This window comes from Cydia pomonella, chromosome 24 (genome assembly GCF_033807575.1).
Source record: "Cydia pomonella isolate Wapato2018A chromosome 24, ilCydPomo1, whole genome shotgun sequence".
NCBI lineage: Eukaryota > Metazoa > Arthropoda > Insecta > Lepidoptera > Tortricidae > Cydia > Cydia pomonella.
The window spans coordinates 12,983,685-13,000,097 of record NC_084726.1 but is presented as its reverse complement, the minus strand read 5'-3'; the positions used below and the strand labels follow the sequence as shown (position 1 = coordinate 13,000,097).

Genomic DNA, 16,413 nt, shown 5'->3' with positions numbered 1-16,413 from the left:
TTTTTTTTTAAATTAATCACTACTATTACAAGAAAAAAAAAGAATCTTTAAAATAATTAATTTTGTATCAAACAAAAATTTCTATATCGATACTAAAAGTGGAAATATGTACTGTTTTGGGTGATACTTGAACTCACGACCACTGGATCACCAGCTCAGTGTTCTGCCATGTGGGCTACTAAGACCTCATCCAACACAACAAATATTTCCACCATAAGGCCCTTACAGGGTAGGTTATACTGGTTGTGAATAGAAATCTCACCCAAGACAGGTAAATTTTTCCTCTTTAAATTTATTTTGAAAATAAAACCTCGAACTTCCAACAAGAAACAAAAATATTGATTTAACATTAAGACAAACGCCACAAAGGCAAAGGCCAGATAAAATCCCATTACATTAACGGATAAACTAAAATGTATTAACTCAATATTTTTTCAGGTCACTTTCTCCTGGAAACTAAAAAACGACAATGACTCCCTCTCCGACGAGAAGATCTGGCAAGTCGGCCAGCAGAGCTACCTCCGCCTACAGCCCGGCGTCGAGGTCCACAGGACCTATCTCTGCTTCGCTAACAACTCTGTGGGCAGGAGTCGGGAGTGCGAGCGAGATGTGCAAGGTAAGTAATATTGTGAATCTTATGTATTTGCAATAAGGTTTACGAATTTTCAGTTAACAGTGTGGATGGTACAATGTAAGATACCTGCACTTAAAAAGGCCGCGCTCGTAAACTAGCCTACGTCCATAATTTTATACTTTTCAAAGTGTGAATGGGTGTTAATTTGCCGCCCATGTTTGCTAGTACCACAAAAACTGCAAGCCCTTATTAAAAATAATTAAAAACGATAGACCTACACGATAGATTAGACGCAAGTATCTTAAGTTGTACAAAATTTCATCATTAGTCCAAATTAGATGTCATTCCATTAAATCTTTGATGAGTGAAACCTTAAGCGTAAAATATAATACTGGTTTTCTTTTGTGCATTTGGTTCAACAGTGTCGTTTACGAAAAGGTTTTCCTTGTTTTTGATTCCCGTGTTTTTTTTGTTTATATCCCATCTGTTAACGGTTTTCAAAATTTCTTACTTAACAATTTGTGATTTAATACAACATTTAAACACAAAATAATGCAAAATTAATTTAGAACAAAAAAAAATATTTGGTTTTTTTCTTCTCCAATTTCAGAATCATGTGAAGTTAATTTGTATTTTGCATTATTTTTATATGAACTTTAATTACAGTGAAAGTTTTGGGTTTTTGTAGTGATCATTTTATAAGTTACAAAATTAAATAAAAACTATATTTGATTTTGATTGGTTTCACGTGTGACGTAACATTAAATTATGTTTTCTAGCCAACCTGGAAAGCCTCAGTGAGTAATGTGTTTAGTGTGTATACTGTAAATGTCTTTAAATCAATTATAGTTTGAAACACGAGTCTTGAAATAGTATCCAAAAAAGTTTATTAATTGAAATTCGTACTTATTCAAATATTGCTTGTAAATCAACCCCGAAATATACTGAGATGGATAACATTAGGCGTTAAAATGATGAGAGGAATCGGAAATATAACAGAACTGGCAATACTGATATATAAGACTCATGTTTCGCACTAAATATGTCTAGAGCTTCGCAAAATTTATGTCCGAATTAAGCATTGGCAGTACTTACCAAAACAAATAAAAGGTTTTTCAGCACCGGTATTAGATTGTTGTCACTGTTTGTAAAATTTATATAATTGGCTTATTAACTTTAACCTACAAAACTGATCGAAGTAAATAAATATGTAGTTTCGTACACGATGTTCAAAACGTTGAAATCTTTCGGACCTTCCTGGAGCAGAGTTTAGCCCAATTGGCATGTTTCAAAATTCAAAATTTATACGTTTGAGTAATGAACCCCGTTTTTTATTAGCTTCGGCAGTTTGGTGGCGGGATCGTCAGCAACTCATCCTGATTGGTTGCATTGCCCTCGCTATCTTAGTCATCACCGTTATCCTCTGCATCATCATCATCTGCATATGCAGGCGAATGAGAGCGAAATCCAAATGTAAGTAGTCGTTTTAAGCACCATTTCAATGTTTTGATTTTAACTGTAATTTGCTTATTTCATTGTGATGTTCGAAAAACACATTATCAAAGACGTGGCTTATTTTTCATTTTCTAAAAAGAAAACATAACAAAATGCTATCACTAAACATCATTAGAACAGTTCTGAGTTGTAGCATGTTTTGAATCAAAATGTTGTATGATCTATGGATCAATGATGAACAACATTTAATTGATATTAATTTAGCATTGCATTTAGAACTAATTGTTATTTTCTTTTTTTGGGACGCTGCCTACTAAACCACACTTAACACGACTAAAACTATCCGATACTATAGACAATAATCCAGTGGAATTAGAGGAGAGAGAAAAGTAAGTTTCATTTATTTTATTTTATTTTATAGATCTACTAGAGAATGGTTATTCGTTTAGATTATTTGACTGAATCTTGACTATTATTTGTTGTAAATGATCTTCAATGATTAGACTTATCAGATAGAATAGTCAAAAATAGTTTTGAATTAAGTTTCAATTTTAACTCTTCTTATATAATTTGCGAATTGCTTAGTAGGTATTGGGAATGCCTACATAGCATATGACTGCTAATTTTTGTTTTACTTTTTAGTCACTTGCAAATTAATTTGCAGGATATTTTCTCATTTTATAGTATTATACCTTTTATAACTATTTATAAAAAATAGGTGATGGACTCATATGAATTTTCTTATTCATTTATAATTATTATTTTATTTCAACTAACTTCAAGAATATAATAATTTGTTTCTACGTTACTACTTTACCTAGGAGTAAATGTTATAAAATGATAATTTTCAGCGACGCCCTTGGTCCGAGCAGATTCTTGGCACACTTTGTCAATGCCGCCCTCAAGGTCACCTCTTGTGGTACCCACGCAGAGGTACTAGGCCTCCGAAAGGTCAAGGGCAATCTTCAAGGTCACTGAGTTTGCGTTTTTGCCTGTAAATGCTTGGACCAATGGCCAGTTTTGTTTTATCTAACGTTTTATAGTCAAGCAGATTTTATTTTATAGTGGTAGATGAGCACTTTTGTCCCTCCTTAACACGGGTTTGAAGTTTTTTATAATATTTGTATATATATTTTTTGCTAAATATCTTATTGTTGCCTAGGTTCCTAACAGCACTAACTCCAGATGTTCTAAGACTGACTACAATTAATACCTCAGGTATAAATTTACTAACAATCATAACATTTTTTATATAGATGGAGAATGCTTTCTTTTTCACGCTGTTTTGTATTTGGACTTAGAAAACACACATATTCGTAGAGTCAGCGTATTTGATTGTTACAGGAGGCTTTTATTTCACGACAGGCTTATTTATGGTATTTTTATAAGTGAATTCAAATTGCTTATAAAACGACCACCATCAAGTTAGATAAAAATAAGTCTTTCGAGCTATTTAAAGCCTAATTTTGCTTAAGAGTGGTTTCGTATGGTTAAAAGTGTGGTAATTTTGACGGTAGCCGCAAATTTAAATTAAGTAGATATTTTTTGATTATTTAAAATCCAAAATTTATATGCATGTAGTAAGCAAAGTGGAAAGCATTCTTCTAGCTTGATATTTCACGGGTCATTATATATGTAATAAAAATATGTATTTTGTATTTTATTTGTCCATTATGTATTTGTATAACAAGAATAGGGTCGCATTACTGATTTAGGTTAATTCATTTTATTTTGCATGTCCCTAACATAGTATTATTTATTTTCATGTTTTGTTCACTCAGTCCGGATGGTAGCTGCCTTAATGAAATGTCGATTGCTCAGTCAATCATATCACAAGCTTTGCCTGCTTTGTCGCCGCGCCTTAACTTGACCTTCAGCCCTAAAACATCTGATAGGACTAGACTGGTTGATTCCCAAAGCTACCCTGACAACAAAATCAAAGAAACACGCAGCAGCTTGCAAGCTAATCTATCACAATTAGAAGCTACTATCAATGCAAATCAATCACCAATAAGAGACAATGAAGCTAACGAAACTCAGACACCGAAAAATGAACCTAGAATCCACAGTGATAATGTTCAAACCGTAATAACTCCAAGCAAATGGCCGCTCAAACCTGGTGTTTTAGTTCATGTGAACTCAAATCATACACTTAGCCCTAAAAATCAAGCGCGGATGGCTGCAAATGTTTCTCAAAACAATGATAAAGAAGAAGATGCTACTTTGGGATTACTTGAAAGAAACAGAGTCAAGAGTGACGAAGAAAGATCCCCAACAAAATCTGAGTATTCAAAAAAGAATGGTAAACCAAGAAGACATACTCAAAATGTAGTTACAGGAATATTTAAAAATTTGAGAAGGAAGAGTGATAATGATTCTGATGATGACAGTGGTAAATATAAGAAGATAAATAAGACTAACAAAAGGGCTGTGTCATTAGTTAGTTTGAATAAGCCGGGTTATATTTTACCAAAGAGCAGAATACGATCATTTTTCCAAAGCGAAGCACCAAATGTCATTGTTACTGAAGGAGGTAGTTGTCAGATTAATCTGAATTCATTTATTTTATTTGTTTGATCACAAAATGTTTTTTTTTTTCCCACTCTCCATATATCGTATCACATAAGCTGTATCACATTCTACATTTAAAAAGACTTTTACACTGATAGATTTAAACAATAAATAATTTTTAAGCTTCGTCATACGCGATGAAGTCCCGTCAAAGTAAATAATAATGTAGTTTCATTTTGTGATCAAATCTCCTCTTTTTTATTATTATTTTTTTACTTTAATCAAGATGTAACAAGACCAAAAGAAACAATTCACTTATTATTTCTCTAATATAATATTTTATATCAAAACAATTCGATTCTACGTTCTGATTAACTCTTGCTCAATTTTTCTTCTTCTTGATTTATCGAAACCATCTAATTGATCATAATCACAAATACACACTTACTTTACCTTACACAATGTAATGTTCCTTTTTGTCAATACAGCTTGCGTGTTTGTTTGTTTGCATGTTTTAGTTGTGTCCTTTAAGAGGCCTGATAGAATTGCCGCTAGTGTAAAACCTTTAAGCGATGATAATGCTAAAGGCACCAGAAAAAGGAAAGCTCCAGGAGACAGTGAGTACTGCATGATATGCTATTTTATATTTCCTCTACTGTTTTTTTCTCAGACGAGTAAAAGCACTCAATTAAAGTCCAATACTACAACTATTGTCCACAAACACATAATTAAGAAATATAAATTTTAGTAATTGGGTATTTCCTTCTTTTTATGAAAAAGTTAAATTAAATGATTTAGTCCTGAAGGAAAATCAGAACTAAGTCATTTAAATAATATTCATTTAGATTTAGACTGTAATTAGGAGATTTTAGAGTATACTTGGGTGGTTTTGTGATACCAGTAAATAGATTTGTATACGATTACTTATTGAGTTGAATTCTAAAACTAAATAAGTAGATAGAATCAGATCAAGTTGGCAGCGATTTTGATAGCTCAGATGGTGCAAGTGTCAAGTAAACTTCATAATTTCATAAAATTTTGACGTTTATAATAACCCATACACCGTCTGGGCTATCAAAATCGCTGCTAACTTATCTTGGTTTGACTCTACGTACTTGTACGTACGTTTTTACTTACTATATAAAAAACATGGTTTGTAAAACAAACACTTATGCATTCATTTAAAGTATCTTATGATTTTATTAACTCTCAAAACGATAGTTTTAAAGTACATCATGTAATTTATTTTTCATATCCTCCAAAATTTGACCAGATTTTTAACATTTATATAAATTGTAGACATTTTAGTTAAATATTATAAATGCTATCATTATCTTGTAGCCTCCACCATGATCCCCGTTTCCCACCGTATTTTACTGTGTTCTAAAACGTATTAACAATTTTACTATATTTTCCAGGCCCACCTATGAATGGCGTAGATAATGCAGCAAACGGCAACCTTGGAGCGGACAGTCCCGGCTTGTACGAGAACCTGCCGTTCCATGGGCTCCAACAAGCACCTAATAAGGTAAATAAAGTCGATAAATTTAATGTGAATGTTGAGCCGTTTAACAATAATGATATCGATCAAAATAATTTTGGGGCAGACGGGATTTCATAACATATAAGTACATTTTTGTACTAAGCAAATGCGTTGACTACTAAAGTATTTTAAACATTTTATAGATATTAATTTAAAAATCACAAATTCATCACGTTGTGATTCCACTCAGGGTTTTCCGAAAGGTTACAAGTACGAATACTGCTCGATGCGGTGAATTTCTCCATTTTTCGTTCAACTAAGATCGATGACGGTGGTGTTGTAATTCAAGTCTTATTTAAAAAAAGACATTATTATATTTATCGTTATCATACGAAAATAAAAAAAAATGTACCAAAGTTCTTTTGATCAAATATTGCATTATTTAAAAATGATGTTGAAACATATTCGGTTATTGTAGAAATATAATTAAATAATGAGTTTAATAGTAATAATACAACCTAAATTTTATATTGTTCTATATCCATTCCTCTTAAAATACCGACAATAACCGTAATTAATTTCATGTGTCATGTTGGTTAATCATTGATGTTTTGTTTGCTTCACCTACTAATTTGCATTTTTTTTTCATTATTTCATGTTTATTTGCATGATAGCCTGTACAGGCTATACAACCACGAATCGATACAAGTAAAACAGCCAAAGGAATAGAAGCACTTCAAAAACAATTAACAACGAACCCTTCATTCACACCGAGAATCGTGTGTCCGCCGTTTGTGCAAAATATAACCTACCCAATGGCAACAGGATCGAATTCCCAATACCAATATGGAATCCCATTACTATCACCTATTCAGCAAATGTATCCATTACACCAAACGGTTTTGCTAAATCCGTATCTTCCTCCAATGCAAACGTCTTTTCTTAAACAATTTCCAACAATTGATGAAGAAGAATTGGAACCGAACAATAGAAAGTTTTGCTCGTTAAATACAAGAAACCCAAGAAGATTACCACAGTTTCAATCAATGAGAGCACTGAGAAAGAGAAACATTGAAAGATTCTACCCTAACACGGAATATGGAGAAAACTTTGCTGAAATTAATAATAATAAAGAGAGCCTTAATAACTCGGATAAAAATGAACACGAAAATATTATATATGCAAACTATCCTTCTTTGCTCAAAATCAAATCTGATATAAGCGGCGTAGAAGAGTTTGAGAATCTTACCGATTCAATTCAAGTGTATGAAGAAAGCACTGAAAATATCAATGCTTCTACTGGATCATTGAAACCAGTGCCAGCACCTAGAACAAAATTGACACCAATGTCATCGCCACAGAAGACTGATCATGTGTATGTTAATCTGTCAATGCCGTTGATAAACACAAAGTTTATGTCATACGATGTGGTGGACGCACCAATTAGACCTAGTAGATCTGCTGAAAATGTGTCGAAAAAACTTTACAGTGCCACTAAAAATGTTGAAAAGCCAGCATTACTCCCTAAACCACGTGTAAATATTGACAAGGATGATAGTGATGATGAAGGGAATATAGAAAATCCTGGAGAAAAAAAAGATACATCGAAACCAAATATTATTGGGGCAACTCCTAAAAGGAACACTTCTGTAATACTACCATCAACATCTTTAGTAAAGTCAGCAGTAAATAAGCTAAATGACCAAGGAATGAACAAAGTTGGACTGCCAAAAAAGCAAGTGATATCTCCAAATAAAACATTACAAATACCAAAGCTTACAGAAAAACCTATACCAAAGAGGAATTTAATTAAACGTAGTAACTCTGTTCAAAGTAGTATAACTTTGAGTGATGCTCAGGTATAACGCTTTTTTATGTTTTTCTTTTCTATCATCGTTTTTTTAACATCCCCACTCTTCAAACTATATAAAAGCTCCTTTACTAAATTACTAACATTTTCCATTTCAGAATACTAACATACTTCAACAACAATACCTTCAAAAACGTAATTTTGTAAATTTAAATAGTAAAGGCAAGAATAAGAAAAACTTCCAAATTCCTTTACAAAAACATCACAGTTTCTGTTACTTCCAGCCTATAAGAGTAGACAAACGCATACCAGTAGATCAAGAGAGATCATATAACAACACTATAGGACCTATGATCTATCAACCAGCAGAAGCACAATATTATACAAAAACCCTTAACAGAAGCAGAGAAAAAAACAGCCATAAACTGAACCGACTGAAGAAATCAGAAAGCCTACGAGAAAAACTTTCATGTGTAGGCGTATACGATAATTACGAAAAACCAAATTATCCTGAACCAGAATACAATGACTCAGAAAGAAGATCATACCTACAACTCTTAAAAGGCAACTACATATCAAACTCAACGAGAAACTTAGGCCCCGAGTACACATATAATACAAATTTTAACACAATGGGCCCCAAAGATGAAAAGCCTAAGCATAGAAAACTAGTATATGCAGATTTAGCTTTAGGTAATCATAACTTGAAATTTAAGAACACTGTCAATTCAAATAGACATTTGTACGATACGTACTCTATAGGTAACCATGATAGTACTAACAAGGAGACTAATAGTAGTCATAGTAACGTAGCCAGTAGTCGGAAAGGAAGCCACAGCCAGCAACGTAGTGACTACGCCACTCTTAAATTTAACGAAATCGACGTCTGAAAGGTAAGAGACATTATAACCATCATTATAATCATCTTCAATTCTGTCAATGAACAAAAACTTGATAACATGGATTTTCAGTTGAATATTTACCTAATTTGAAGTTTTTTATATTATAAAAAAGAAAGAAAATACTATTAACAAGTTTGTTGACACAAACTCAAGGTGCAAATTATCCAGATTTCATTTGAGAAATGTTGAAATTAATTTCACAAAGTATATTCTTCAGAAATGAGATCTAAAAAAACATACAATTCGAATAAAATCCAATATCAAAAATTAACTTAAAAAATCAAAAGAATAAAAATGAGATCTGGGTAAATTTTCCTATTATGTGAATGTTTGAAATAAATTAACACTCTTTTCTTTTTCTGAATAAACGTATATAACCAAAAAAGATGCCATTAGTTCTGAAGGTTAATCATTTATAGTTTTAAAAAGAATTATTTAATTTGCACTTTATTTATAAGAAGACAACCTAGAGTGTTGAGTGAATACAAAAATATGTAATTAATAATTATTTTTTTCCAATTGGTAATATGTGCTACAGTGAATGCTTCGTAGCATGACACCCGAAAATACAGTCAAGAGCAATGAAATAAGTACATATTACACAAAAAAAATACACAAAATGTACCTCTTTCATTGCTTTCGAAGTCTGTGCTTAAAGCATGTGTGCCGTTGTGACGTTTTGTCTTGTTCTAGGGCCGCAATAAGCTATTTACCAAGAGTGACACGTACATTTATTAAAACGAGGTAATTTTCAAAATTTTACGCACTTGCTTTTAATTAGAACGCTTTTTATTATTAAACTAACAGAAGCACTATAACCCGTTTTTTTAAAGATTAGAATTTTTCTAACATCAAACTTGTGGTAGGTAACAGTGGCGGATCGTTCAAAGAACGCGATTCCCACCGGCTTGTCTAATTTCAGCCCGGTGAGTACTTTCACGATCGGTTAATCGAGAAAAGGAAAGCAAAATATGTCCGGGTTCCCTACGAATATTTGTGACGCGCCGCCACTGGTAGGTAATCAACTTTTTCTTCCTAAATGCTAGGCTTGCTAGATCTAATATTGCGGTACAGTAATATGTAAACCACACTATAATTTAGTGCATAGTTTGGGGAACGCATCAGGGCGCCAACATACAATGCAATGAATAACCTCCGTAATCTCAGGAATTACACTCTAATAGAAGCGAAACGAAAGAACGCTTTTCAAACTGCTGCACTCACAGAATTATGCCGAGTTAGAAGACATGTTTGATAAAATTATTTAGTGTTAATTTTCGAGTTTAGTATTGCGAGTAGCCTTAGTTTGTAGTTTAGTATACTAGCCGTAAGTAATTTCTTACCAAATGTTATATTTTAAATGGTAACTAATTCTGGTATTTAAATTGTAATTGGTTCCCCGCGATACAGGCAACTGGTATATCTGTAAACATAAACTGAAAAAAAAAGATCTTTACTCTTACGAAAGAAAAAAGTTACCACTACTTTTGTGGTTATAAAATTTCTAATCTGAAAAAGCGTACTATAATATAATACAATGCTACACATTATAATCATATAATGCTATTCAGTTTTTGGTTATAAGTTTAAGAAAAAAAGAAATAATTTCCTAACTTCAAAACTTTTAACTATATTTCAATTTTTTTTTCAGTTATCTTTTTTTTGCAGTTATCTTATACGAACTGTTATTTTGTTTATTTGTTTTTTGCATACCCAATACAAGCTTTAATTATGTTAAACTATAATTAAAAAAACAATCATTTTTATCTTCACATTCTCATCGTAGTTATTGACATATACTTATTAATCTTATTTATAATCCAATCCTCATCATAACTTTGTAATGCATCACTTAACACATATTACCAAACAAAATTACTGTCGATTTGAGTACATTATATGTTGCGCATTAAAGTACCTATGTTAATAATCTTATTCAAAAGTATGTAAAGGAGAAATCTACCCGAGTGTCGCATGTGAACGCAATAATTAGAATACTCAAAGAAATGCTGAGAGGCCATTTTTTGTAGATTATACCTATTCGTAAAATTTTGCATCTTTCTAACAAACAGAATTATCAAAGGACAAACTATTATCAGCAGTTCGTTAGATTTGACAGACGGCTATGAATAAAGCCATAAATTTTAACATTTAAAAGTGTCAAGCCAAGATTTCCTAACATGTCTCAGAAAAACATGTCCTCAAGTTAAGAAGTTTTATTAAGATAACATAAAAATATAATGCAGAAAAAGTCGATAGCAACTAGCGATCTTGTCGCAAAAAAATGGCCAAGGGACACTTTTGTGGAATTCTCTTGAAAAGCTTGCATACGTATAGTAAATCAGGTTAGATGGGATCAGAGAAACTCTTGTAGGGAAAGTAAACAATGCAAAATAAACGACGTTTCTCTTACACCATATGACCTTATAATATTTGACTGGACTTACCTTATATTTCCAGCCCTTCAAACCCGATGACATGTTCATATACGCCGACGCCGACCTGAAGGACTACGGGCCCATCAACTACAAGCAAGCCTCCATCTACTCGCAGATGAAGAAAGTCAAGGAGCAACAGCGACTGCAGGAGATATACGACAAGCAACAGGACGATATGTTGTGATTTTGTTACATATTGTTCAACATTTAAGGAAAATGGAAAAATTCCCCTCTTCAGGCAACTTACCAGCAGCGTGCGAATTTTTCCATTTCTTCCTTCCTTTACGGCGCAAATTTTTGTATCGTTTGCAGACGTATCTGCTGGATAAAAATAGTCTATTTTGTAGTTTTTTCAACCCGGAAAACGGAAGTCTTCGGAATGAGAGATGATAAGCTAGAAACTACGCACGCTATAACAAACCGGGTCCAAGCCGAGGCGTCTGACAGTTCAGTTTTCTATAGAAGACATCATGGGATCACCGATCACCCATCATAGGAAACGAAGTATCGGACGCCTCCACCAGGACCCGCATCCTTCCAGCGTGAGGCATTCTTATAAATAAGCTGGAGACGCATAATCTTCATTATAGCATTCTGAACGTTGTTCCAAAATTGACAAAATATCTCGTAACAGTTTTAAGGTGTTGTAAGTGTAGTGAAAATATCTCGTGTCTGTAGAATTTTGCTAGGGGACAAATTTAAAGGCTCCTCTACACGATGGCCCAGCGCTAGACCAGCGAGATAGCCATGCGATGGTTGAGAGCACGCACAATGAGCCACGTATAGATGCGTACGCACCATTGATGTGCGGACGAAAAACCGACACGTGGCCATCCCATCGCCATCCCGTCTCGCCATAAGCTATCCGACACCACTACCCTCTCTACACGCTTGCCCATCTTAGTGGGCCAGTATAATGGCCCATCGTCTAGAGGAGCCATAAGAACGCCATAGGGTGTGAAGGTGTCCATAGATTTTTAGCTTATAATCATTCGTTCAAAAGTGCAACCATTTATTTCACTAGGAGGCGTATTCTGATTGTAATAACAGGTTACCAATTTGATCTGGACTTGATTATTTTCAAAGTACGGATCGTTACTCATCCTGTTTTCATCTGGGTCGATTTTTATATACGAATCATGTTTGTATTTTTATAATAATAAATATTATTATGCTTATTTAATCAACCTGTTGCATTGCTGTGTCGTTATTGAAATAGCAATTTAAAATGGTCCATGCTTTTAGACTTCATTGACGTAAAAGACATACATAAAAAATTATGTCGCTTACGCTAATCGACTCTAAAGTTATCAATATGTACGTCGTTACGTTAAGTATTAAATTCTCTCTACACGATATAACAATCTGTAAAATACTCTGGACTGACAACTGAACCCCAATTGTGACGTTTAACCTAAACTGTACAGATTAGCGATATTGCGTATGTAAATAAATTATTTTCACTTCCTATGCGACTGTGAAATAAAGAATAAGTCGTAAGATTTTCACTCGAACTGAACTCTTCTCTGGATAACTGATTAGTTAAAAAGGCGTCCGCAGTAAAATCTTATATTTAAAATAAAGTAAGGACGCTAAATACGAAGAATTTCCTACATTAACTCGCCATTTTCTATCTCTATCGCACGCGGGTAATTATATTACTGTCCCGCCCATGATGCCGGCGGTCAATGCCACTGTGCGAGCGGGACAATAATATAATTACGCGTGCGACAGAGATAGAAAATGGCGGGTTATTTCACAAAATTCTTCGTGTTAATAGGCACTTATGATGCTCCAATATAATCCAATAAAATAACAGCGTGAAACAGGGACAGCATGATGGTATGATAGTGTTGTATTATGTTGTCCCTGACACACGATGTTATATGTATTTTTCAGTACATATGGTGCTACTTTTCTGCACTAGTGCGTAAATTAGCACAGTATGTAACTATGTCAAAAGGGTCATATGTACTGTAAAACTTTGGACGATACATGTGCGAATAGGTAATTCGCAACTCGTGTCGATTTAAAACACTCCCTTCGGTCGTGTTTTCATTCATTGCTACACGTTACGAATTTCCTATTTTTCGCACTTGTATTGTAAATTACTACTATAACAGCCAATGTGAGAGCCCCATTCCTTTTTTTTTTTCGCTGGCGGTTACGACCTATGGCCTATACAACTAAGTGCCAAAACGACTAAATGACATTGTCTATTTCTTGAGTGTATCATTATGTATTAAAACCATTAACATATATATCTAAGGACATGCCTTACGGGCACTAAGAATGGCGCTAGTTTAGTGGTGTCACTCACGAATTCGAGCCAATCGTGCAATGTAACGTAACTAGTTGCGACCAATCGCGTTGTGGCGTTAGACTGCGTTGGCTCGAATTCGTGTGCGTGACACCGCTGTACTGGCCCCATTCTCATTGCCCATAAGGCCTGTCCTTAGATTTGACGGTGCTCACGAGGAACCCGCTAGATTTTAACCACGTACTTCTGAGGCCAAAAGAAGGAAAAAATGTTATATGAGTTTCAGTAAATATCGCAAAAAAAATTTTTTTTGATTTTTTTTTTTAAATTTTGAATGTATTTGTATATAAAAAGTTAATGTTATGGTAAAACTGGCACTGAAAATAATTTTTTTACGTTTTTTTTGTAAAAACTAGTTCTTGCAAAGGTTACTTGTCACTTTTTGACATCTATCAATAAGGATATTTAGAGTACGCCCCATAATGGCATCATCGCGATCAAAAAGGCGTTTTGCACTAAGTTACGATAAGAAGATTATATTAACTCTGAAACTAGGCGAAATCCAGAAAAGTTTATATGACATTTTAGTCTCTAAATGTGATCAGTAATACACTGTCAAACTCTTTCGGTTTCCTCATGTAGCACCGTGTATATGTTAATGATTAAAACTGAAACTTCTGAAATTTCCTTGTACATACATTTCTGGATCCTGATAAAAATAAGGCAGTAATGTAGTTATATTGTTTTTGTACACTTAGACTTTTACTTTTGTTACAATCTTTCATAAACAGGGTATTTGGCTGAATATGAAAGAAAACACGTATTTAAAGGTTTGTAAATAAAATAGTGAATAAACTAGATCTGAGCCTTAGTTCGATATTATTTTATATATTATATGTATATTAAATTATTGATGTTTTAGAGCAAATTTATTCTTCTTGATCCTATAGCAATGGCTTTTGAGTCTGTCATTTTTATTTTCATTTATTTTATTACAAACGTTTGATTAAAATAAAAATAATATAGGTATAAGAATTATTTTAAGCCCCATATGTAATTATTTCATATTTATATACTTAAAAATGAAATAAAAAAAAATTTAAGATTTTATTTTTATTAATTGTATTCATTACAAGCAAAATAAAAAATAAAATGAAGACTAACATTTATTTTTATGACTAAAACCGATATGGGCTTTTGAAAGTTCCTGTGACCAAAGAGAATTTGAAATGGAGCTGGATTGTTAAAGAAAACTTTGTAGCCGCAGTAAATTTACTGCCATCTTTAGACACATGATTAAAACTTTAAGAACGCCATTTGACTTTGATCCTTATTCTTTCATTGATATGTGTTAAATTTGTTAAATATCAAAAGTGGCGCCATCTAATAGATCATATGCCAAAGGTATGGCGGCATCGTTTTGAGCGACGGTGCCAAAATGATGCCACAGCCTACCTACCTTTGGCCTACGCCCGGTGAAATAGCGCCACCTTTTGATATTTAACAAATTTAACACATGTCAGTGTAAGAATAAGGATCAAAGTCAAATGGCATTTAAAAAGATTTAGTCATGTGTCGAAAGATGACAGTAAATTTACTGTGGCTACAATTTTTTCTTTGACAATCCACCTCAATTTCAAATTATCTTTGCTATGACTAATGTTATTTTTATTTTACTCCTGTCAACGCTTTTGTAGGGTAACAACACGTTAGATTTTATTGTCCGTCCAAACGGGTGAGTCTACAAAATTAGTTGAATTTAGCTAAAACCCATTTTTAGGTAAAATTGTAATTAGTGTAAAATACGCTAAGCTGTATGAAATTAAAAATACAACCATAGTCAAATGATCAAACATAATTTTAAACTAGTATTTGGAAATTACGAAGACTTCGAAGATCAGAAGTGGATTACATAAAATGTATCAAAAAATAATCGTAAAAACATATTATGAAGTAATTGAATTGATTATTATTTAATGTAATTGTTTATATCAATTATTTCTGTTAATGGATTAAATATATATTTAAAATACACATTTTGTTTGTATACACGACGTGTAGTGTTTATACGTATGCAGCGGCCCGTAGCACAACAGCATTTATTTTATACGTTTGATTCATATATTTTGTACCGATATTTATTTAATCATGCAACGAAATAAGAATTTTTAATGTACTTAATTTATATTTTAACATCGCTTTAAGGTATAACACCGTTGTCACTTGTGATAATATTATTGGCTACAAACTATTATTGTTAATAACTAGAAATGTACCATTAACAACAAAGCGGTTATTTGAAATAAATGATCTTTGGTACCTACTTAATAAGTTTTTAACACATTTCAATTGTTTAAAATGATTTTGTTCTGGCGTTTAGATTAATCGTTACAGAAATAATTAATTAAAACGCCATAGCGAAATATTTTAATTATTTTCATCGTTAATTCATGTTTGTGAGACTAAACCCGTTAATTTATTGTCATACTAATGTAAATAAAAATCTTTAAGCTATGCCAAAAAACGTTAATTTTTAGCAATGTTGGCACTCATTTGGTGCTTAATATTGATGTTTTTAAACAACATTACTCAATACTTAGCTGGTTATATTTATTTATTCTCAATGAAGAGACTAATTCTTGAATAAAGTAAAATTATTTCGCCAGTGGCTTTTCATGTATGGAAGTAAATTTAAATAAAGAAATGTATATATATGTCGCAAGTTTGTCTGTAAAGCCCAAATTTTTTTTTTCAACATTTCGTAATAAACCGATATCTTGAAATGAATAATGTCACTTGAGTAATACAGGATACATAAGTAAATAATATGTATTTGAACCACTTCATTCCGCGGTTATACGTTGAACAATAAATTCATAGGATCGTTAATGTAACTAGAGATTTTGTACATAAAGTGACTTGTTATAATATTGTCAAATAGTGTTAATAAATTAATTTATGGATTTTTATTGCCTTTTTT

The 16,413-nt window shown here is 32.7% G+C and overlaps 1 protein-coding gene across 17 annotated transcripts in view; it reads left to right on the top strand.

Moving 5' to 3' along the window:
• The window catches only part of LOC133531155 (hemicentin-2), a 782,365-nt gene extending 765,963 nt beyond the window's left edge, over positions 1–16,402 (top strand). Inside the window, exons 22-30 of one of the 17 annotated variants that reach the window (XR_009801477.1) lie at positions 439–616; positions 1,354–1,371; positions 1,913–2,047; positions 2,385–2,418; positions 3,192–3,247; positions 5,959–6,068; positions 7,992–8,726; positions 9,429–9,479; positions 11,196–11,282. Coding sequence is in view for 9 of the 17 variants with exons in the window: in XM_061869282.1 (XP_061725266.1) it covers positions 439–616; positions 1,354–1,371; positions 1,913–2,047; positions 2,385–2,418; positions 3,192–3,247; positions 5,959–6,068; positions 6,698–7,882; positions 7,992–8,723 (2,448 nt within the window). In the remaining 8 variants the exon portion in view is untranslated. Of the gene's footprint in view, positions 1–438; positions 617–1,353; positions 1,372–1,912; positions 2,048–2,384; positions 2,419–2,880; positions 3,000–3,191; positions 3,248–5,958; positions 6,069–6,697; positions 7,883–7,991; positions 8,727–9,428; positions 9,480–11,195 lie in introns of those variants that run through there. The other 16 variants (XM_061869282.1, XR_009801474.1, XM_061869287.1 and 13 more) reach the window with 16 other exon arrangements.
• The last annotated feature ends 11 nt before the right edge of the window (positions 16,403–16,413 follow it).